The sequence below is a fragment of the Stigmatopora nigra genome, chromosome 13, assembly GCF_051989575.1.
Source record: "Stigmatopora nigra isolate UIUO_SnigA chromosome 13, RoL_Snig_1.1, whole genome shotgun sequence".
NCBI lineage: Eukaryota > Metazoa > Chordata > Actinopteri > Syngnathiformes > Syngnathidae > Stigmatopora > Stigmatopora nigra.
The window spans coordinates 11,460,001-11,485,324 of NC_135520.1; the positions used below are offsets into that span (position 1 = coordinate 11,460,001).

The 25,324-nt window shown below is 40.4% G+C and overlaps 2 protein-coding genes across 3 annotated transcripts in view; both read right to left on the minus strand.

The window, feature by feature from the left end:
• Positions 1 to 6,026, minus strand: part of LOC144206791 (uncharacterized) — a 7,524-nt gene extending 1,498 nt beyond the window's left edge. Inside the window, exons 1-2 of one of the 2 annotated variants that reach the window (XM_077731950.1) lie at positions 5,705 to 6,026; positions 1 to 2,734 (exon numbers count right to left, since the gene is read on the minus strand). The exon at positions 1 to 2,734 is cut by the window's left edge and continues 1,498 nt beyond it. In XM_077731950.1, coding sequence (XP_077588076.1) covers positions 2,113 to 2,730 — 618 coding nt within the window. In that variant the 5' untranslated portion in view covers positions 2,731 to 2,734; positions 5,705 to 6,026 and the 3' untranslated portion in view covers positions 1 to 2,112. Of the gene's footprint in view, positions 2,735 to 5,458; positions 5,682 to 5,704 lie in introns of those variants that run through there. The other variant, XM_077731951.1, reaches the window with a different exon arrangement.
• A 2,630-nt stretch (positions 6,027 to 8,656) lies between these two features.
• On the minus strand, positions 8,657 to 23,785 carry cdca4 (cell division cycle associated 4). Its single transcript, XM_077730984.1, has 2 exons — positions 23,540 to 23,785; positions 8,657 to 12,183 (listed from the first exon to the last, which is right to left on the minus strand). The coding sequence occupies exon 2, from the start codon at positions 12,172 to 12,174 to the stop codon at positions 11,317 to 11,319; it is 858 nt and encodes a 285-aa protein (XP_077587110.1). The 5' UTR covers positions 12,175 to 12,183; positions 23,540 to 23,785; the 3' UTR covers positions 8,657 to 11,316.
• Between the last annotated feature and the right edge of the window lie 1,539 nt (positions 23,786 to 25,324).

Consider the following 25,324-nt stretch of genomic DNA (forward strand, 5'->3'; position numbering starts at 1 on the left):
AAGACACCTCATTGGTGAAGGTTTAACCAAGCATTACATTGTTTCAGGTAATTTAACCATTTAACTGTTGGCACAAAGACCAGAACCAGAATCAGTTTGAGATTGGTTTCAACGAAGACCACATTTCTCTAACACAACTCCTTACTCAAAGGACAACAAGCAGACGAAATTGAACACTGCATATGTTGCTTTTTCAGCAGTCTCATTGGTTTTAAAACCAAATTTTACAATGTGTGGACGTGGCCTCAGACGCACAATCAATAAGGCACCGAGTTGAACTGAGACAGATCAGATTTTGAGGAGGTAGAACAGGCCCATGAAAATTTCGCACCAAAACTTTTCCGTGTATAAAATTACAATTGAGGTACACATTTGCAAAATAGCCCTCGTGGCGGTTATCACGGTATGGGATAGGTCAGAAAAAACTGCAAAGCTCGTGGTCACCTTTTTTAGCATAAAAATGGGACAAGAGAGCAATTGCAAAAGAGGCTTGCCGTTGATGAGTCTAGGTAAATAAATATTGGAATTCGCATCGGCACTAAGAGGAAGTGGAGTCCATAGTCAAGTGCCAAACCCTTGCTCGGTTACTTCGGTCTTAAAGTCCCTCAGTTCCTTATGTTGACTTAAACTGACATTTTGCATCAGGTTAGTAACCCGTTTTAAAAAAATATAAACCACATTAAAAATCCAGTCTCAAATAATCTGGCAGTATGAAAGGGGCCACCGTTTCATTGAGGATTTCAGATATTGAGGATTCTGAACATGCAAAAAACAGCACGTCACATAAATGAAGTTGCTCTAGCATACTGGTTGAAGTCTTTGTCAAACGAGTCAAAAGATGTTTTTCAGCAGGGTACAGTAATCCCTCTATTATCGCGGTTAATGTAGACCAGACAGCCGGGATAAATGAAAAAAATGTGTAGTAGGGTCACCCCTACTAAAAATAAATAAATAAAATTACTTCAGTGCTAAGTGGAGGACAGGGGAGTGGCTTCCACATGCGAGTTTCAGCGTGGATTTTCATATTTTTATGAACTTTAAAAAAATATATTTTTTGTTTACTTTACAAAAATCTGCGATGTAGTGAAGCCACAATATTCGAGGGGTTACTGTATACAGTATTGCCTTTATAGAGTCCACAAAATGGCCTCATGGAAACTCCTTTCACCTAAAGAGGACTCAATGAGTGCCATTGACAGCCAGACGTAGAATTCACTTGAACTGGGATGATTGGAATCGTATGCATTTTTCTTTTGACTGCTTTGAATCTTAAGGGTCGTCATTGACTGATACAATAGAAATTGTATAAATTCATCAAAATGAACAACTGCCAAATCTTTGGAACCCCATTCTTCAAGATTAAAATCTAATTTAAAGATTTAAAATACAGTGGGGAATCTGCAAACAATAATTTTTGTAGTTAAAGATAATTAAAATATTTGTTAGTGTTATTTTCTTGTTTGTTAGCATATTTATAAAATTAAATATATTGTTAATCAAATAAACCATGTTTGGTTTCATTATAACTATCAGAAAATGAATGAATGAATGAATGAATATATAATTTTTTTTAAGTTAGAGACAAAGCAACAAAATAAATATTTGCCAACTGAATAAATATTTGTACTATTTTGTATTTAATGTGAATATAATAATAAACTAAAACTTAGATATATTAGAACATTTAAATTAATAAAATTAGGAGAATATTTACTATCGAATGGCTCAGAATTTTGAAATAATCAAAATAGTTGTCAATTAATTTGGTAATCGATTAGGTGTTCATTAACCAAACCACTATGACATGCTTAATCTAAAAAAAATGTCGGTTGCAATCATGTTTCAGTGACATTGACGCTAGTAAAAATCTCATCCATTTGGATTTTTAGTGCCATCAATGGGGGCCAAAACTGGTGTACGAAATAACATTTAAGCCATTAGAAAAGTATTAAAGTTGTTGACATGTTTCCTGAGTTTAAGAAAGTGATAACATGGTGACCTTATTGTGTGCTCAATGTAAAAGAAAGACCATTTCTAAAGAGACTCTCGTTTCATCCATTACCGTCAATGGCAACTATTTAACTTGCAGGATTTTTCAGTTTTTCGGATGCATCAGGATTTGACCAAGATCTCCATGATGTGATCCAGCTCGTTCATGTCCACCGCACAGGACTGGCGACCCGAGGCGCGGCTTTTATCATCTTGGTCCGCCCACATAGACACGCCCAGGGGCCACAGTGTCCCCGCTCCCCACCCCGTGGAAAAGTCAAAGCTTTCGTACATGGATGTGTCGATGTCCTCGAAGATGTCATCCGGCGCCAGGTCGGCCAAGTAACCCACGGCGTTGACCGCGTCGCTAAAGGCGCCGAATATGGCCTCGTGTGTCAATGTTTCCGCTGTTTCTGGACTTTCCGGGCCAGCCTCTGCGCAGCTGGGACATGTGAGGTCATCACGCAATATAGGCAAGTCGGGGACGCCGCACTGGTTCTCGTCCCGCATGTCATCGCGGATCTGGCGCAGCGTGTTGACGAGTAGCACCGAGCGCCGCAGGCTGAGCTCAGTGCCGGTCCGAGAGCGCCTCAGCTTCTCCAGGCCGAGGCCCAGCACGTGCTGTCGAACATCGCCGGCCAATGACGACTCCTCGGCGCCCTCACACCTTCGTTTCTCGTCGGAAACTGTGACCGGTGATTGGGCGCAACTCCGCTTTCGCTTCACGCCGCGACCCAACATGGACCTGCAGAAAACCACAATTTTATTCATTCATTTTCTGAAACGCTTATCTTAACAAGGGTCACGGGGGGTGCTGGGGTGCAGCCTATCCCAGCCGAGTTCGAGCGCCAGGCGGGAGACATCGTGAATTGGTGGCCAGAAATATTGCAGAGCAAACCACAATTTTTAACGCGTTATTTTCCTTGAGTTTTTGAAGAAAAAAAACGTCCTATTATCTTCATCTTAAAATGTATTTACCAAAGCACAACACAATATTTACATGTATATTTTACAATCCTCTCATTTTATGGGTAAAATTCTGGAAAACACAGCTGCCAGTTTGGTTTGTAATAATGCGGGAGATACATTCACGTGAAATTCCTATCTTTGTCTCTGACATTTCGACAAGAATATTCTGGCTAAATTGAGACATTTATCTTTTTTGAGTTTTTCTTGAAAAATCACAGCTTCAAGAATTTGGCAAAAAGTATATTCCTCCTTGTAATAAAACAAATATGAGGTGATATAACATTGTCCCTAAACGTATGTTGTGTGTATTCATGTGCTCTGCCTGACATAGGAGGGCAAGTGTTGTGCCCGAATCCAGTGTTTTTATGAAGTATAACTGAAACAAAACTAATGCAAAATACATACTACAAGCAGAAAAAAAGTTAGTACCGGATTTTTCAGACTACAAATCGACTAACAGACTATCAAATATTTTATATGTAAATTCTCTAATTCGGTCTACAGTCCTCGCACAACTACCAACAAAACCCTTTAAAATTGGTAAAAGTGTCCCACATTTGTATGAAAGATGTGAGAAAACACACAAAAATGAGAAAATTCTGAGGATTTTTTTTTATGTCTGAAAATAAATAAAGCATATGATAAGTTGGGAGGCGTAATACTCATGTTTTTTCCGCCAGATGGCAGCCAGAGCCCGTTATAACAGGGCCAAAAGCTGCCCTTTCTGTACATTTTACTCTTACCTGTGCCCTGAGTGTGTGTGTGTGTGTGTGTGTGTGTGTGTGTGTGTGTGTGTGTGTGCGTGCGTGCGTGCGTGCGTGCGTGCGTGCGTGCGTGCGTGCGTGCGCGCGTGTGTGTGTGCGCCGCGTGGCATTTGCACGGTTTTTAATCGCTAAATAATGGGAAATGCAATCATAAATAAGGGGAGTATTTAGTCGAGGTAAAAAGGTATGTAAGAGTGATTGTTGTGAGACAGCCAATTGAATTGAATTGACTACTTTTATTGCCATTAGACAAGACAGAATATTTTCTATAAAGCCGCGAAAGTTCAAGCGACGGCGTGAAGAAGGATCACAGAAATTATAGGGATAATTCTATTTTGCGGTTTTTCGATTATTGCGGCCATGTCTGGCCTACATTTATTCCCTGAAAATTGAGGAATTACTGTACTCACACTTTGTTCGAACATGCATATCTCATCTCATTTTCTGAACCGCTTTATCCTCATTAGGGTCATTCGCTGGAGCCTATCCCAGCTGACCCCGGGCCAGAGGCGGGGGACACCCTTAATCGATGGCTAGCCAGAGACAAACAACCACAAACACTGACATCCAGGGGCAATTTAAAGTGCCCAATCGGTCTACCATGCATGCTTTTTGAAATGCGGAAGGAAAACGGAGTACCCAAAGGAAAAACAGAGGAGAACATGCAAACTCCACACAGGTGGCCGTGACCTGGATTTAATCCAGGACCTCAGAGCTGTGAGGCTGACGCGCTAAGCACTCGCATGCACACCTGACTCATTAAATAACTTTTTTGTGGAGAATGAGACACGTCTGAGCTGCCTTCCCTTTTTTTCTTTTTGATCCAACTGATCCAACACAAACAGTTTAGCCAATGAGGTTTCTGCTGGAAATAAAGAAGCACCTGACTGGGATACCAGATTGATGGGATGGTTTCCTCTTACAGGTTGGAACGAAAACCTGCACCCACTGTGGTCCTTTCTGGAATACTTTGGGAACCACTGATTTAAAGGATTCGACGATGGTGGTAATCGTCAATTCATTTGCCAATCGATTAGTTGCGATCAGTTGATTTGTTGAGAGTCAGTCATGACATCACTGACGCCGATAGACGTCCAATCTGTTTGAACCGCGAATCCACATAAGTGGTACCACTGATGGCGATAGACGTCCAATTAAATTGCTGATGTGACCTGAAATTAGTTTGTCACCAGTACAGAGCCGATTGACAGCAAATGAACGTTTGATTAAACAATTATTCGTGGAACAACTGATGGCAAGGACCCTCACTAATGGAAACATAAATTAGTTTATCACTTTGTTTATGTAACAGGAAGCCACATCTCTCATCTCATTTTCTGAACCGCTTTATCCTCATTAGGTTCGCGGGGCTGCTGGAGCCTATCCCAGCTGACTCCGGATCAAAAGCGGGGGACACCCTGAATCAGTGGCCAGCCAATCGCAGGGCACAAGGAGACGGACAACTATGCACACTCACACCCATGCCAAGGGGCACTTTTTTAATGTCCAATCAGCCTTCCATACATGTTTTTTGAATGTTGGAGGAAACCGGAGTACCCGACATGTCTAATTTGCAACATAGTAAATGGGAGTTTTAGTCCCAAGTCCTTTGTCTTCTTGTGGCCATGGGTTTATTGTATTCGATATTCGCGTGATTGCTGTACTTGCCTTACTAATACATGACAAATTATTTGTCCCATAGTAGTACATATAGGGGTTTTCACGACATGACTCACCGCTGTGCGTAAGAATGTACTCATCAAGATAGGATGCTGGGTCGTGACAGGCCGACAGATACATAGATGTTCTAACCATGCGCACGTGCATCGGACCACGGCAAGTCCAAATGAAGCCCCCCTCCCGAGCTCCTGAGTCTTCAAGTCTCGACTCGGTTTCAATGACTAAATGTCACGTGTTTCCGTACTCCCGCTGACGGCTCGTGAGTTTTAACGTTCCGAATGAAGCTGTTGCGGTGGGCTCACCTTTCGTTTTCTCGGCTCGCGTCATGGGTGGACACAATCCAACGTTAACAGGGTCGTGCCGCGGAACATCACCGTGGAGAAGATGAGGAATGTTTGCTCCGGTCGAAGTCGAGCACGAGAGGGTGGGAACAGTTCTCTGATTGGTCCACCGCGCTGACGCTCGTAGTCCCTCCTCCATCACTCACGGGGCAGCGAATGTGCGACGACGCTGGTGACCCCTTCGTGGACCGCTCGGAAAAAGTGCAAACACGTGAGTGGTATCAAGAGTCGCCCTGTGCTCGTGGCCTTAAGTTTTTCACATATGTTCCGCCCCGAATTTGTCATTTACATTCCGTTTTTACATTCCACGTGGAAATGCAGCTCAAGTGGTGGGGCAAGTTCTGAAAGCGAGGGGAAACGGAAGCAGTTGCGTGATTGACAAGTGTTTCCTGAACACCACATTTTAAAAGGATGATGACTCACAGACTTGACCGGAAGTAGTCCAAAAGTGCCAAATAAGGACTCGCTGCGTCCCTGCCAAAAAAGAAAGGAATCTGCACGCAACTTGCACGTTTTTTCGCCTCTTTTCCTTTCTGTGCTTTTTTCTGCTACCCTGTGGTTTGACCTAGTTCTTCCTTGCATGATCACGAACCAGAATTCCTTTTAAAATGTTTTACATTAAGTGCACAGCAATGTCGTTGTAACTAAGGAATCAAGTACACATCATTACTAGTGTTCTCACTAATTTAATGTCGGAAAATAATATTGGCTGTCATTAACATCCTCACAAATGTCTAATTAATTTGAAGTGAGAAGCCTGATCGTTACCAAGCCCTTTCCAGTTTAATAGATTGGATCTCTATCTTCATTACTATAGGAAAAACATAACGGCCACTTTTTTTATATTATAGCAGTCAAAATGAATCAATTTATAACAGCAAAGCGATTATAATTTTATGAATTCTATTTTGATTGTTGATGTATGGTTGACCTAAACATCGAACACATGTTTTTTTGCTAGTTTATCAATACTAAATATTATATTAGTATTTATTAGTATTTATTTAGTATTTATTATTGGACACTCTAAATTGTCTAATTGTGCCCTGCGATTGGCTGGCCACTTATTCAGGATAACCCCTGCCTCTGGCCCAAAGTCAGCTGGGATAGGCTTAAGCAGGCTGCAACAATGTTACCGGGACAGGTTCAATATAAAATAACAGATAGAGGAAATGCATTTACGTTCTCTGGGATTTTGTAACTTGGATCTGGTTTTTGTATGTTGGGATGTTCGTTTGCATACATACAAAGAGTTTCATAACCTGTAAATAGAGGCATTTGTAAGTAGAGGTACAACTGTAATTGCCATTCACTGTTTTAATTCTGTGCAATGAGTAAATGGGGTACCGGTTGTCACATGGGGGTGCTGGCCCCTATGGGTACCAGGTAGGGGACACTCTGAATTTGCCAGCCAATCACAGGGCACAATGAGAAACAACCATTCACACTCACATACTTAGGGACAATTTAATGTGTTCAACCAGCCTACTAGGCATGTCTTTGGAATGTGGAAGGAAACCAGAGTACCTGGAGAAAACCCAACCAGGCCCGGGGAGAACATGCAAACCCCACACATGAAGGTTGCATCACACCTAGGATTGGACCCTCGATCTCAGAACTGTTAGTAGACGTGCTAACCACTCGGCTACCCGACTCATGAAATCCAATTAAACTTTATTTTACATTATGAGCATAGTGTGTTGCAATTATTCAATATGTTTTACTCCAAATAATGAACAACAAAATCACATTACACACTACAATTTTAGATGTGTATGGGTTTTTTTTAAGTATAAAGGTGTCACAACTGCGGTGTGTGGAGACCATGAAAGGACCCAAATGCAGGGTGCAGTAATAAAAATGTAATAACTTAGCAAGGTTATTAAATAACTAGGCCTTAAAAACCAAAGAACAAAACTAAACCTGATACCTGAAGACTGGCTTAGTGCCTGTACGCTGGGGTTCACCCAACGAACGACCTTAGACTACCAAATTGTGACGCTGGCTGACGCCAAACAACTTCTGGTTTACATAATGTAAAAATAAGCGAAATACGTTATTTTAAATGACTAACTTTAAATAACGATCTCATAATTTTTGTTTGTTTTAATCGTATACAACTTGGTTCTAGTAATATATATATATATATATATATATATATATATATATATATATATATATATATATATATATATATATATATATATATATATATATATATATATATATATATATATATATATATATATATATATATATATATATATATATATATATATATATATATATATATATATATATATATATATATATACATATACATATACATATACATATACATATACATATACATATATATATATATATATATATATATATATATATATATATATATATATATATATATATATATATATATACATACATACACATACATATTTCAGCAACACACATTTCTTTATTTATTAAATTATTTACCTATTTAATGTATATATATATATATATACATTAAATATATATAATGTATTTTCATGTTTGTATTCTCACCCTCTTGCTACTGTGACAGTTTAATTTCCCCAATAAGGGATGAATAAAATTTTCTTATCTAATCTAATTACCATTTTAACCTCCTAATTAGACGACTGTAATCACGTAATTTTACCACTTTCTTCCCTATTACTTCAATGTTCTAATATAATGCCAAAAGCAAGTTAGGATTGAGACAACTTCGTATTAGTACGATTTTTCTCGGAATATTTTTTACCATGACAATTTATCAGTTCATGTTGGCAGCACACAGAGCTGGAAATCAAGACGTTCGGAAGAACCCTTTTTAGTGAGGGTTAAGATAATGACAAAGTATTTATATTGATTACTGCACTAAAGTGAATACAATGCACACACAAGCAAAGCAATAGTTGCATCTTTTATTATAAAAAAATATTTACAAAGACGCTACAAGGTTTTTTGTCTGGATATAAAAAAAAAATGCATACATCTATTGACAAAGGTATTAATAAGTCTTTGAAGTTCTAGCTCCCATTGCGACCGGCGTGAGTGACATCCTTCAGGAGTGCGAAAAGGTCTTTACATTGCCTGAGTTCTTTTTTGTCACGGCATCCATTTTGTAGAAAGGCAACTGTTTGCATAAAAGGACTTTAAAGGACATTGGAGTCGTATACAATCATTTTTTTCCTAACGCGTATGGCAGAGCTGCATAGTGATTGGAGTTGTGACCCGGTTCTTGTGATTATTAAAAAAAAAAGTTTAAACTGAAGGACTAATAAATAGGTACTGCACTTTAAAGAGACCCGTAAGTGACAATTTTTTCATGTCGGGCTTTAATGGTTGACGTGTGTGTGTACCCAAAGAGATAATAAATACAATAAATTAAAAAAAAAGAAAAAAAAAGAAGAATAAATTAACAATATGGCTTCTTCTGGATGGAAAATTGTGGTTTTACCTCCCTGGCTTAAAAAGAAAAGCCTTAGAGCAGGGGTCTCAAACTTGCGGCCTCTTATTTGACATTAAATTGTAGCATTATTGTCTTTTTTTCCTCATGGGTACTTGAAAAGGAAAATATGATTTAAAAAAATCTAAATAAAATAATTAAGTGAAAAAGTAAACTGAATTTTAATACAATATTTTTTGCCTATCCCAGCAAAATAATACAAATATATACATATGAAAATAATTCTAAACATTTTTTCAAACTCAAAAATAATACAAAAAAAGAAATACATTTTAAAATGGTGAAAAATCAAAGCGAGGAGGAATGAGTATTTTGTGGTGGGAATTTTGTTTTAATTCATGTTGTCAATCTCTTAAGGCTTAACATATCACAAGGTATGACACTTGCTATTTGTAGTAGTTGCTAAGTGTAGATCGTTTTTGGGGGCGATTTCTAATTAAGTTTGACACCCCTGCTTTAGAGCAAAAAAAGTATGAAAATGAAAAACTATTTAAAAAAAAAACTCAGGAAGACACTCGAGTCTCAATTGTGGCTACGTTCAAATCTCTGAAATTAATATCAAATGATAATTGAAATCCCCTCCCCCCTCGACTGTATAATGCAAAAAAATATATTTCTATATACATATACGTACATATACATATATTCCATTCATAATTGCTCAAATCTTTAGGAAAATAGATTTGGATGTTACTTGCGGATTGCTAAGCTTTGTGTGGTTGTAGTGTGGAAGGCGCGCGCGGAATTAGCCGAAGACAATGTGGCCCACGCGGACGGAAATAACACAAGGAATTGGTAAAATTGACAAACTTTCCAAGGAGGTGAAAACAGATTTTTAAAAATCCATGTACACAATTTTAAAATTAATGTGGAACATATTTAATTCATGGGCCGCTTTTAACAGAGATAGGCATCCATTTTACTTGAAAAGAGTGAAGCTGATCACATTTCAGTGCCATTGACAGCGATAATTCCATTCTAATTGCACTGGGAGGGGTTGCCATTAAAAGACACAGAGCAGCAGGCTAGTTGTTGATGATCAAATTAACATGTTATAATTATTTAGTCAACGTCCACCAAAATTTTTAATCTTTTAACCTCTTAAAAATAAATAAAAATCTTTTGATGGTCGTTTTTCCCCCAATATGTAAAAACCAGTAAATAAACCTCTTAATAATTCGATTTTTTATTAAAACATTTGAAAAAGTGGGAATAAGGCTTTCATTTGAAATCATTTTAATTACGTATTGTATTTAAAAATTTATAGATTTTTATTTTTGAAATATTATTTTTTCGAAGAAAAACTGAATAAAAAAGCCAGAAATTTAAATTTTAAAAATGAGAAAAAAAACAGGGAATCCCATTACGCCTCTCAGTCAAAATGTATTGGATGTCTGTTCTTCAAATGATGCAAAAATATTTATCTTAAATGTAATTAAAAGAAGAAAAAGGCCCTGCGTTAATAAAAATCATGAAACTGTAACACTACCATTACCTTCCATTTCCAATCTGATCCCTGTGGAAGGTTTGAAAAAGTTCCAAAATTCCCCAGCTAAACTTTGCTGAAACCTCCTTGAAATATTCCACCTTTTTGCAAGTGGACTGCTTCACTCTTTCAGTGCCCTCGACAGCACAAGATGTCATTAATGTATCTTTCATTATTTTGTCTCTATAAGTGAAACCCAATTGATTTGGAAGGGTTGCCATATCAACCCAATCAAACAGCAACCATCAGTGGCAGCCTATTAGTTAAATTCTCCCCCATCATGTGCCTCTTTTCATCCTCCATGCTGTGAATTGAAATGAGTTTGTTGCTAATAGACGTCCAACCCATTAGAAATAGGAATTCTGACGGCGGATGAACGTTAGTTCACTGCCAACCATTCGACTGGTCGAATGGATTGGACGTCCATCACTTTCAGTGGCAGCCTAAGACTTAAGGTCTGCCCTTTGTTTGGAATATACTGTACGAGTAAAAAAAAGGGTCCCAACGGGAGCTGCCGATCCTAAAAGTCATTTTTGGCTCGCATTGAATTTTGGAAAGCTCGCGCAATCTGGCCGCGTAACAAATGCACATTCAGGATGTCCGCGACAGCGAGCTTCAGGAGCCCACGATTATCTCCATGATGTGGTCCAGTTCGTTGAGGTCCGAGCGGCAGCTGGTGCCAGGGCTCAGGGGCGGCGACCCGTGGGAGGACAGGCTCTCCAGCAAGTCGAAAGGTCCCATCTTAGGGGCACTCTGCATACCCGTCAGCACCGTGTCCAGCTCGTAGTAGGACGGGTCCACGTCTGAGAACAGCTCCTCCAGTGCCGGGTCCGGCGGGGGCGGCGACGGCGGCTGCTTGATTTCGAAAGTGCCGAAGAGACGATCGCCGGGGGACCCATCGGGGCTCTCGTCCTCACCCTCAGACTCGTCCTCCTCCTCCTCTCCGTCGTCCTCACGCTCCTCCCAGCGGGAGGATGCCCCGCCGAAGGGCGTCGGCAGGTAGGAGGGGACGCCCTTGCGGACGTCCCCTGCTTCCATGTCCGCCTCTTCAGAGCGGTAGCCCTCGTCGGAGCCGTCCGCCAAAGGGTAGGGCTTGGGACTCTGCCCCGCTGCCGCTGAGGGGTCCGGCTGCCGGCACAGTACCTCGGTGGCCACCAGGCGGTCAGTGGGGCACTGGGCGGCAGCCAGCGCCTGCGTCATAATTTGCCAGGTGCCGTCCTGCGTCATCTCCTCCTGGATTTGTCGCACCGTGTTGGCGATCAGCACAGAGCGGCACAAGTTGGGCTCCACCAGCATGTGGCACAGCTGCAGTTTAATCAACGACATGTCCAGAAGAGACTGGCGTTGGAGGTTGTATGAGGGTGATGGCGTCTGGGTGCTGCCTGCCGGGCTTCGGTCGCCAGGACTGCTCGGCGCCGCCTCCTCCGCCGGCGACGACTCGAAGAACTTGCGCTTGGTGCCCTTTGGAAACATGGCGTCTGTCTGATAGAGGAATGCAAGACAAAAGGTTTAATACACAGGTGTCCAACTTGCAGTCGGGGCCACATTTGGCCCCATGTGTCATTTTGTGTGGTGCACTAGTTCAAATCATATGCATCATTTCTTGTTAAAATATTTTCAATAACATCTCTGGCATGGACCTACAGCTTCGTTACAAAACAATACCTAATTATTGTCAATATTTGTTGGTCAACAATACAAACTTTCGATAATTGTCATCAAATATAAACTGCAACCACCCGAACACCACAAAGAACAAGGGCGCTGATGCGACGTGAATGCCAGTTCCAGATCAACGTTCGTTCGATGGACAAAGATGGTGAGAAACACCAAATCATTTGGCAGCAAGGTTAGTGATGGAGCGGCGCACATAGAGCATGAAATTCAAAAGGAGTACAACACAGACAAAAATAGCCATTATGAGATGCAGGACAACACTGAGCATATCCACTAGAACAGGGGTTTGCCAAGTCCGGTCGTCGAGAGCCTGTTTTCCATATTTCACTCCACCAACACAACCTGAATCAAATCATCTGGTTCGGTATCAAGCTTCTGACAGCTTGCTGAGGAACTGATCATTTGATCCAGGTGTGGTAGAAGAGGAAAATATGGAAAACAGACTAGATAGGGGCTCTCGGGGACCGGACTTTGCCAGCCCTGCACTAGAACATAGGTTTCCAACTCATTCCAAAAAGGGCCAAGTGGGTGCAAATTTTCGTTCCAACCCACCAAGACGACACCTTTTCACAAATCTGTTCTCAAACAACTGTAATCAGTTGATTACAGGCAGGTGCTGCTTCTTCCAGTAGACCTCCCTTTTGGCCTAACTGTCTGCACTGTTTCAGTAGGGAGAAAAACCTACACCCACTTAGCCCTTATTGAAAATGTCCTTAACCCATTTAATCCAGTCTTCTCATTTGAGGAAAGCCTATAATTCTTTTCTTACTTGATATCAAGGAGTTTCCCCATTTTAAGCAAATGTTATGAATACATTGCAAAAATCTAAAAGATGTTAACTTTGGTTGAATTGGGGTTAGTGTATGCAACTTTAAAAAAAAATACACAATTTCTTTTTGTGAAAGGAAAAATAGTCTGCTAGCCAAAGACGTCTTCAGTTAATGTATTTTATCTACATATTTCATATTCCATGCATACTTTTGGTTTGAAGGCAAATGTATAAAATATGTATTAAGATGGTTGTCAATATTTAAGGAGGGAAGTAATTTATTTCCTTACTCACAGAAGTTTGAAGTTTAAAGTTTAAAAGACAAACAATGTAGGTAGTTATCATGATAAATATCGATATTGACATTTGTTGGGGATATTTTTTGTCATAAACCCCAGGCCTACCAGGATCTCAGTCAACAGAGAAGACTTATCCCACCCTATCCCATTTTGAAGAGATAAAAAAGACTTATTTCTTAATGTGTGTTTTCTTCTGAAGCGTTTAGCAATCACGTTCAAAATAATTTTAAAAACCTTAAACGTTTTTCAAACAAATTTATTTGCAGGGGTCGTCTTTTGAATTCATTTCTTTTCCCAACTATTTTTTTCTGATGATTTTATTTTGAGGGCTGTTTTTTTAATTCATTTTATAACTGAGTAATATACGGTTGCCCTTTGGATATTTTTTACTTGGTTTTACATTTTTCCCCCATAATGGCATTTTTATTAGTTTGTCAACCTTACCAGGCACCATGAGGTAATTTCTTTTTTCGCTGGCAGCCAGGCTCAGGAGAATTAAAATAAATAAAAAAATTTAAAAGCAAGCAGCAGTTATCGAGATACTTAGAAATCTAAGGCAAACTGCGTTCCACAAATTCTAGACTGGAGGACAAGGTCAACAAACTATAATAACAATGCCATTAATGTGACTTATTGACTGTGCTATCTCCCACTGCCTTCGGCCCATATCTAAATAAAAGTTGATTGCGCTAAAATAGATTAAATGTCTACAACTTGCGTTTTCTGTAACTCTTCACAAGCTTTTCACACACTGTTGCTGGTATTTTGGCCTTTTCCTCCATGCAGGTCTCCTCTAGAGCAGTGATGTTTGGGGATGTCGTTGGGCAACACAGACTTTCAACTTTCTCCACAGATTCTTTATGGGGTTGAGATCTGGACACTGGCTAGGCCACTCCAGGACCTTGAAATACTTCCTACGAAGCCACTCTTTTGTTGCCCTGGCTGTGTGTTTGGTATCATTGTTATGCTGAAAGACCCAGCCACGTCTCATCTTCAATGTCCTTGCTGATGGACGGAGATTTTCACTTAAAATCTGTTGATCCATGGCCCCATTCATTTTTTCCTTTACACAGAACAGTCGTCCTTGTCCCTTTGCAGAAAAATGGCCCCAAAAGCATGATGTTTCCACCCCTATGCTTCACGGTGGGTATGGTGTTCTTCGGATGTAATTCAGTATTCTTTCTTCTCCAAGCACGAGAACCCATGTTTCTACAAAAAGTTCTATTTTGGTTTCATCTGACCATATCACATTCTCCCAGTCCTCTTCTGGAGCATCCGAATGCTCTTAATGGAACCGCAGATGGCCCTGGATGTGTACTGGCTTCACCAGGGGGACACGTCTGGCAGTGCAGGATTTGAGTCACTGGCGGTGCATTGTGTTACTGATAGTAGCCTGTGTTACTTGTGGTCCCAGCTCTCTGTAGGTCATTCACTCAATTCACGTGTGGTTCTGGGATTTTTTGCTCACCGTTCTTGTTATCATTTTGACGCCACGGGTCTTGCATGGAGCCCCAGATTGAGGGAGATTATCAGTGGTCTTGTTTGTCTTCCATTTTCTAATAATTGCTCCCACAGTTGATTTCTTTACACCAAGCATTTTACCTATTGCATCTCTAACCTTTTCAAGTGGGATAACTTGCACCATTGGTGATTGACTAAATACTTGCCTCACTGTATACTGTTCTTTTCTCCATTTTCACTTATAGCTCTACTTGAGGAATGCCTCTAGGTCAGACATGGGCAAACTAACGGCCCGCGGGCCAAATAGCCCGTTAAACTTTTTAATCCGGCCCGCCGACGTTGTCCAAATAATGTTTTTTTTTCCGAAGATGGCGCCGTCACACGGACGTCAGTGGCAGTAGCTCTGTCCACTTATTTGTTTTTCGTGTTTTACAGCCCCTCTTTTTTTAATTACATTTTAATATTTCTTAATAAATTCCTTTTTACTTTATACTTTTTACTTTAATGATGAGTGATGAGTATGTTATTACTTTAGTCCTTTTTTTCTGTTTATGTTTCATATGTACTGTTAACGGATGCAGTTTTTAATATGTCTCGTATCTTGTGCAGACCCGGCCCATCTGTCAAATTTTTTAAAGTCAATGTGGTCCCCGGGCAGAAAAGTTTGCCCACCCCTGCTCTATGTGCAAAATTTTCAGGTTACAAAAGCTTTTAATATGAAAAGGAGTGCCTCAAGATACGGAAAATATTCAAGTTACGAAAACCCCCAAAAAGTAGATGCATTCCTTGTTATTGATTCTCACTATAGAACTTCCCTAAACCCTACTGGGCTCTCATTGGCTCTCCCACAACAACCACTATCCATGTTTCAGGATTCTCTCTTATGTACCTTTGATCGCCGTTAGTTGTTATGGAATTCTGATGGGTTATTCAGTTGAGTTTTTCCAAGTGTGGTTAAAGCAGCTCCTTCTGTTTTTTATCATCATGCCTCCCAAGAAAATTAGCGATGCGAATGAAAAGTGGTCAACGTGGAGGACAATGACAAGTTGGTCGAGGGCCATAAAAATAAACTCTCTAGAGTTAATGGAACAGTCGTCAATATGGGGGAATAAAACGAGATGGCAGACGAGGAGGGAGCAGCGAGCACTGTAACAGCAAGAATCAAATAGATGCAGGACAAATTTCACGAACTTTCTACTTTCGTAGGGAAAAAAAACATCCAGAAAAAGTGTTCACCAGTCGTGCCATCGCCCATTTTGATGAAGTTTGTCTGTTGCATTATAGAAACATTATTAAAAGTTGTCAAAGGCAATCAATCGTCTTTACATATTTTCCCCCAAAACGTCCATCATGCATCATGGCAGACGGGCAAGTGAAATCCTAATAGTTAAGAACCAGTAGCGACTAATAAAATGGGTGAAAATTTTAATACCAAAGAAATGATAAAACGTTAATGTCTGTTGTTGATTAATTTTGATAATGCTGTTCATGTGATTGTGTGGTTGTCGGGTCTTGTGAGTTTTGAGTGGATGTGTTTGCTTTTCGCCTCTGGTATGTCAGACCCACGGGGCTACTTCTGCACCGCGGCACCTGGTGGGAAGCAAGAGGCGAAAAGCAAACACACACCCAAAACAAGACATGACAGTGGTTATGTGCTTTCTCTGTTGCATACCGTTAGCGTCCTCTTGTTCCCATGCGTTTAAACACGGATTGATTTTGTATGCTTCATTCATTTAAAGACATTAATAAATCACTTTCTCGCATTTTTCTCACATATTTCATACCAAATTGCGACACTTTGACCAATTCTAAAGGGTTGAGTTGCTATTTGTGTGAGGACTGTGGAACGAATTAGAATTTACATATAAAGTACTGCTCTACTTACAAAATTTCCGAGTCTACGAAAAAGTTCTGGAACTAATTAATTTCCCAAGTAGAGGTACGACTGTAATTAAAAGAAAAAAAAGATTGGCTAATAAGGTGCTTAAAATCTTTTTTGATAATTATAAGGTGAACAATCTTTCTAAAGGACTCATCAACTAACAAAATTGCTGTCAATTAATTAAATAATTGAGTTGTGCCAACCCTAGTTTCTCTACGATTAACGCAACGTTCGTTTTTGTTTGATCGTTGCAAACCCAGTCAAAATGAACATCTGACGCAGCCAATCAGCTCAATGAGCGCAAATGTTTTAATGCAATACATAGATTAAATGTAAATGACTCAAAACAATGTTACTGGATTTGTTAAAAATATATTAAGTACAGTGGTACCTCGACATACAAGCACCCCGACATACGAGTATTTCGAGAAACGAGTACAATTTTGAGCAAATAATTATCTCTAGATACGAGAAAAATATTGAGCTTTGAGAAAGTCTCCCCCGCTCGCGCCCCTCTATGTCCCTCTCTCTCTCTCTACCCTCCATGAAATCCCTCTGATTTTAGTTCTATGAAAGCCATTTTAGTAATATTAAACCCCTAGTTTTGTGTTACTTTGTTAATAGATGGTGAATTAGAAGGAATAAAACTTTTTTCCAATCCAATATCCGGTTTTTGATGTTTTTTTTCAGAGGGTTGGAACGAATACATTTGTTTTTAGTTCATTTCAATGGGAAAAGTTCGTTCGAGTTACGAGAATATCGACATACGAGCTCAGTTCCGGAACGAATTAAGCTCGTATCTCGAGGTACCACTGTAGTCCAACAGGTGTACTTATCCATTAGGTCATAAATAAGTCACAACAAAAGTATACTTAACAATGCTATTTTTAAAATATAGTGAGAAATAAATGCATTAAAAAAATAACATAGAAACAAGAAAAGGAACTGATGTGCTGCAATATCTAACATAATGCATTTATGTTGGATATTGCAGCACATCAGTGCTGACTTCTGCCCAGGGAGCACTATCCTCGCTCAAGAAGAATGGAATCAATTGTTTGTTGAATCTGATGATGATGAATTAGATTAAGAATTTTTAAAAAAATATTATGATTATGAATTGGACTTTGAAGATTTGAAATTGTAAACTCCATTGGAGAGTTGTGTTCATACTGGTACAGTGGTACATCTACATACGAGCAGCTCTACCTACGAGATGCTCGAGATATGAGAAAAATTTTGAGATTTTCTATTCAACACATTTTATTACTATTAAACGACGAGTTATGCGTTACTTTGTTAATAGATGGCAAATTGGAAGAAATAAAACATTTTTACCAATCCAATATCCTGTTTTTGGTGTTTTTTCAGAGGTTTGGAACGGATTAATTTGTTTTCAGTTCATTTCAATGGGAAACGTTCGTTCGAGTTACGAGAAGATTGACATACGAGCTCAGTCCCGGAACGAATTAAGGTTGTATGTAGAGGTACCACTGTAGTTGTAGGTTTGTATACCATATGTTGTGAATAAATGTTTTGTCATGGTGACATGTGTTAAGCATTTGCCAGTTATGAGTACTGGTCCAATCCTTGGTGTGAGCTGGGAAAAAAAATGTATAGCAATTTTTGTCACACATTATGAGTGCGCATTATACTCAAATACCGTAAGCAGACCTTACGCCAGTGCTTCTCAAATAGTGGGGCGCGCCCCCCTGGGGGGGGCGTGGTGCGATACCTGGGGGGGGGGGGGGTGTAACCCTGGGGAACAAGATTTTATTTGGCCGTACGAGTATAAAGTGTAATTGCGCATCCACTACAGTAGCTGTCAGTGGCGCTCTCATTTATTTTTTATTTCAGGCATTGATGCACTTAAAATCTTTTCTGTTGCAGACTTAAAACAAGATTTAATAAAGTTATTCTTTGTAAGTTTGACTATATGTATTTCTTTTTTCCTTTTCTTTAATGTTAATAAGGATAAAATGTTGTTCTTATAACAATTTTATAAAATGATTTTATTTATAGTCACGGTGGGAAGTGGGGGGGGGGGGCGGCGAATAGTTTTCTTCTTGCTAGGGGGGGCCTAACAGAAAATAATTGAGAAGCACTGCCTTACGCTAAGATTCCTACTCAGCCTATTAACCAAATTAAGTATCTGAATTTACACGACACAACCAACTAGCTCCTACGAATGTTGACAGAAGATAGTGAAACTAGTGGAACCAGTTTGTATGCTCAATGAAACATAAAAGGCAACTTCCTGATTTTTGTTTCCAACACTACAACTAGTAAATTTACCACCGAGATCGGAGGGAGGGCAGCTGAGATATGTCTAACAAACTAACAAAGTGCGCCAAAAGGAAGCATAAATGCACCAAGTTTCCTTATCAGGTCGACATCAAAGGAATGACTTAAGCAACCGTGACAGGTCTTTAATGTTAGCCGAGGCTGTAAGCACCACACGTCAGATTTTGTTCAGAGCCTTAAGATTGTTAAATGAGTTGCGATACAAAATCCAAACAAATTTTCAATGAACTTGGCGTCTTCCTTCTCCTCCTCCCAGCAGGAACGTGCGAAGCTACCGTGTCACGCATCTAAGCTAATCAGCTTGAGAAATTGTGTTGAGTGGGCGGTCGCTGCCTTCTGCCTTGGAAAATGCGGGTTTCAGCATAAATTTTGAAAGTTTTATGATTGCACTGAGGCCGGGAATTTTAAATTCAATGTGGAGGGATGACGGTATTAAGATATATTTAAAGGATCACATCAAGGAAAAATAATTGAAAGGCTAAATCAAAAACATCCATTGAAAAAATGTGTACTCAGCAAAAAGGCGTTTTTCATGCAATTTGGAAACTGAATTTTTTGTTCTTTCATTCCAATCGATGTTAATCAAATGTTTTGAAAATGTACCGGTCCTTTCAAACAAATACAATGGTTCCTCTACTTCAAATGTCTCTCTCTACATTTGAAATATTCCGGTTCCGGAAAGGCTCAATAAATCAATGAATAAATTTGGTCTATAGGTATGAAAGAAACTTTAATGAAACGCAAAGACTCAATGTTAAGAATCCTCTTGTAGCATCCATTATTTACTTTAGAATTTCCGTAAGAGAGTTGCTCCTTCCGGCCAAAAGCCTTTCCAAGCACTCTTTCATGGACAATGGCGGAGTTCCTGATTCGTCATAGAGTTATAACACATTTGAGAGTTTTTCTTAGCATGATTGGTGCAGATGTATTCTTTACTTTTTGTTATGGGCTAAAAGAAAGTTAAGGTGCGAGTGTAAAAAAGCCATTATCAAAATGTTCATCAGTCTCTTTATTGCCCATGACACCAAAAACCCTGCGCATTTCAGTAAAATTATAAAAAAGTAGTAATGGGTTATTGTTGTTTGATCAATATTTTGCTAAATGTAACATAATTTTAAGTTTAGTCGTGTTAACGTGCGCATGTACTCAACTGCCAAACATTTGCCTCAGCTATAAACCCCTATGGAAAAAGTCTTTGGTAAATATCTTAAATTGAATGGCTTTTCTTGTCCTTTTCCTCATTTTTTTTTCCACTTGCACATATTTCATAAATGCTATGCTTTTATCATTTTAAACTGTTTTAGGGGTAGTATTGGGAATCTTAGAAGGGTTTGTAAGAAATTGAAGCTTTTACATGGAAAATGTGAGAAAGGCTTAGATGTTAGGGCGCCGGCCTCACAGGCGTGGGGTGCGTTCTACAAGGACCGAAAGCTATCCACTTTACACTACATTTTAGACTTTTACGTGAGCCCTGTGTGTGTGTAAATATGTGCCGCATTGAATTTGTACGGCCAATAATCACTTAATAAGGGGAATTGCAATCATTAATGAGGGGAGCATTTAGGCGAGGTAGACGGGTATGTGGGAGAAGTTTGAAACATGTATGGTTGTTGTTGTTGTGAGACAACCAATTGAATTGAATGCTTTTATTTTCATTATTTGAGATAGAATGAGAGCGATTAAATGAGAGCCCAGTAGAGGGTAGTGAGGTTCAAAAGTGAGACGCAATGCACCCGCGACAATACAGTGTTACATACAAAATTTCGAGGAAATAATTATCTCTAAATACGAGAAAATTTTCGAGATACGAGAAAGCCAGGTACCCAAGATATGAGAGGCTGTTTATCATTGTAACACACTGTCTTTTTTGCCGCATCTCTTTCGTGTATAACAGATATCTACAAGCACTGGGCGGAGCATTGCATTTTTTCAGTGATTTTTTTTCCATCACTCAGCGTGAATGCCGGAGCGATCGCCAATACGAGGAGTATATATTACTTCTGCTCATATATTACGTCTGCTCATAAGGACGTCAGGGGCACTGGCTCTCCCCCCAACTCGTGTAATGTCTCTGGTCGCAACTCCCTCTTTGTAATGCCTGTTGGCGGAGCGATCGCTAATTCAAGTGATCGTGCGCTATCCTATTGTGAGGATGTGTGTGCATCATTTTCGGAATGTTTTGAAGGGAATACAACAGCAAACAGCCCATCGATAGTGAACGTGAGGGTGGAGGTGGGTCAAAAAGTGTGAAGACACAAACATGAGAGAATATGATCATAAAATTATTTGGTATGCTATTACAATGAATAAACATGCAAAATCTATTCGTGTTGAAATGCATGTGTCAGGAAGCTAACATTAGGCAAGGATAAGTTTAAGCAGACAACAGCGGTCAATAAACTTGGCGGGTTGTTGAAAGACAACTAATGGAAGCCCAGTAGAGTGTAGGAAAAGAAGTAGTGCATATGTGAAAATTTCAAAATAAAAAAATGTATATAGGAAATGTATTGACGTTTTCGGAACTTGGATCTTTTTTTCATGTCTTGAGGCACTTATTTGCACCTCAAAATGTTTCGTAACCTGAAAAATTCGCATTTAGAGGCATTCGTAAGTAGAGGTATGACTCTGTGTGTGTATGCGTGTGTTAACTCATTTGCTACTACTGAGAGAGACAGACATCAAATCTAGCATGGCTGGCTGAATGACCATGTTTCCGTGCTATTGATGGCAATAGATGTTTGTTATATTTGGAAAGATTTCTTTTAATCTAAATGGATTGGATGTCTATTAACTTCAGTGACAGTTAAAGATTTTATTTAAACAATACAAACAGTAAGAAGATTGATGATCTATTTCCCAAGTCTGAGTATTGTTAGTCATATGTAATCATGAGTAGTTGGTCAGTGTAAAAACAGCAACATTTTAAAAGCAACCGTGGTTTATCTTACTCCTGTAAATGACAGCCAAGGAGTACAAGTAGTAATATTTTACGAATTTTAGTGTATTTACATACCTGTCAACCTCGAACCATTTGTGATCTTACCAAATTTTGTTTTCGCCCTTACATATATGTATAAATACATGGAAAATCTTACCACTTTACTTTTTTGCAAAACAGACCAGAAACAGCTGATCAAATGAAAGTAAACATAAACAAGGGAACAGGAAACGGAAATCACATGGTGAAAGTGTTACAAAACGAAATGTTTATCATGATCTTTTTTTTTTAGCCAATCAGAGGCGCCGGTACATATATCACTTGGCAGACATGCGTTTCCGGGAAGAAACAATGGCGGATGGTGAAAAATGGCTAGAAAGTGCCTTAATTTATTTTTTTTTCTCAAAATCACCGTTTAGCGTACCATTTTCATGTGTACAGCGTACCAATATAAAAATGGGCTTTCAGTTGTACCAATTACGGCGAGAACGTACCAGTTGACAGGTATGTATTTACTTTGACTCCCAAACACCAATTATTTGCTTCTTAAACAGACAAAAAAAGAATAACCTTACTTTCACTGGTTGGGGAGTTTACGTAAGTATATTATATAGGTAGGAAATATTTTAAAAGCCATTGGGAAAAGATAGAAAAGCTTGAAACGTTAGTAAAATAAATCACAAATGCTATCATGTGATTAGCCACATCTCGTTGTTTTGATGAAGTATTTTTGTGGGGGAGAGACATAGATTCTAGTCGCTTAAAAAGGACATTTGACAACATAATAGGCAATATTGCTACCGCGTTGTGGAAAAGGTGGCAATAAAGACGAGTCAAATATGTAGTCAGCCACATATGTGCTTCAAGACGTATGTATTGAGTCCCATTCGACAAGACGCAGTCTCGCCGTACGTCAATGGCCGCTAGCATGGCCCATCCCCCACCGCGAGGCCCCACTTCGGCCCTCATTAATCAACAACTCCCTTCAGCTCCTCGGGTTTTTACTTCCCGTTTCTCGGTCCCCGGGCACCTACCGCGTCGACCAGTAACTGTCGCTCGTTCGTACAGTTCGCTTGGTGAACGCATAACGTTTAAAAGTCACCGCAGCCCCGCTTTTGTCTGCCCGTCCGCGGCGCGACAATGAGGCCATTTTGCACTGCTAGGCTAACGGCTAGGCGGGGGTGGGGGCCGAGCGGACCCAGAGCTGAGCGGGCGACAATGTGGCGGCGAAACGGGCAAAACAGGCCTCGTTCGGGGGAACAAGTGGCAGTACGCGCCTGCTACGTGTCGCTCCCTTGTTCTCGCTCTCGAAAGGCCAACGTTATTTAACGAGAAGAGCGGCAACCCGATTATTCACGGCGCTTCCTCCTTCCCGGCCCAGAGGGAGCTGGGGGGGGGGGGGAATCACTTTTTTAAGTTGTTAAACAGAGACAAACAACGCGAAGCTGTCGGCTTTCCTCACTCTTGGCTTTTAAATAGGGGCGAGTGGCGGAGGACTCGGTACTCACCTAGTTCCTATTTAATTCCGGTCTCTCTCATAGGATCGACGGCGGTGAAAGCGGAGCAGAAGGTTCCGATGAGATCATTCATGCCACGGCTTCAAAAAGTGAAGTCGTCTCTTCTCTCTGCTCTGCTCGCTGCGGCGGCGGCTGCTGCTTGTGGAGCCGCCAGCACCGCCACTCACTCACTTGAGTCAGCCAGGGAGGGAGAAGAGAGGAGAGGAGAAGCGAGGCAGGCAGCCCAACGAGCGGGAGGGGGAGGGGAGCAGCCAAGCAGCTAGCCGAGACACCACTCCGCACGCACATATGCCTTCAATTCCGCCATGAACACTTCTCGTTCCAAGGGAAATCAAAATACCAAATCCAGAAGCTCAGGGGCTGCCACCAAAAGCGTGACATTATTTTGTTGCAATGACACCATCTCACTTCATCTCATTTTTTGAACTGCTTTATCCTCACTAGGGTCGTGGGGGGTGCTGTATTCTATCCCAGCTGATGACTTCACGCCAGAGGCAGGGAAACACTGAATTGGTGTCAAAGGAGACAAACAACCATTCACGCTCACACTCATACCTCGGGGCAATTTTGAGTGTCCAATCAGCCTACCATGTATATCTTTGGAATGTGGAAGGAAGCCGGAGTACCCGGAGAAAATCCACGCAGGACCGTGGAGAACATGCAAACTGCACACAGGTGGACTGACCTGCATTTGAACCCAGGTCCCCCACTGTGAGGCCGGCACGTTAACCACTCAACCGCTGGGCCCTAATGACATCCAACCCGTAGACATAAAATTCATTGGACCTGCGATGGCTGACATTGAGTCATCATGTTTCAGTCGTATTGACGGCGCTTAACGTCCAATCCATTTTGACTGGGACGCGTGGCACGTCGAGTTCCATCAAGGGCAGCCAAGGAATTCAATTCTTTCCTGCCACTGGCAGCCTCTTCCAGTCAAAGTTCTGTCAATGGCAACTAATCAGTTCAATGCACTTGGACTGTGAGGAATGGCAGTAATTATTCGCTCGCAGCATTTCCCTGTAAATGGATTGGTCGCCAAGCTCTGTCAATAGCAGTCATTGATGACGTTCAGCTAGTAAACTTTACTCTTTTAGGTCTCATCTCATTTTCTGAACCGCTTCATTCTCGTCGTGGGGGGTGCTGGATTCTATCCCAGCTGACTTTGGGCCAGAGGTGGAGGACACACGGTGGCCAGCCGAATCGCACGGCACAAGGAGACGGACAACGATGCACACTCACACCCATACCTAGGAGCAATTTAGAGTGTCCAATCAGTCTACCATGCATGTCTTAGGATGTGGGAGGAAACCGGAGTACCTGGAGAAAACCCACACAGGACCAGTAAGAACATTCAAACTCCACACAGGTGAACATCACCTGGATTTGAACGCCCAATTTGAGGTCGACATACTAACAACTCAGCCACCGGGCTCCAATGACATCAAACCAGTAGACATCCAATTCATTTGACCTGCGACGACTGATGTTGAGTATTCAGGTTTCAGGTTAATTTTTATTCTTTGGTTTTTAAGGCCTAGTTATTTAATAACCTTACTAAGTTATTAATTTTATTATTAGTGCATCCTCACTCCCCAACTCTGCCACTTCCCTGCATTTGGGTCCTTTCATGGTCTCCACACACCGCAGTTGTAACACCTTTATACTTAAAACCCATACACATCTAAAATTGTAGTGTGTAATGTGATTTTGTTGTTCATTATTATGAGAAAACATATTGAATAATTGCAACACACTATGCTCATAATGTAAAAT

Bases quoted from the DNA above. Each gene is read 5' to 3' on its own strand.
- cdca4 (XM_077730984.1), bottom strand. From the start codon at position 12,174: ATGTTTCCAAAGGGCACCAAGCGCAAGTTCTTCGAGTCGTCGCCGGCG.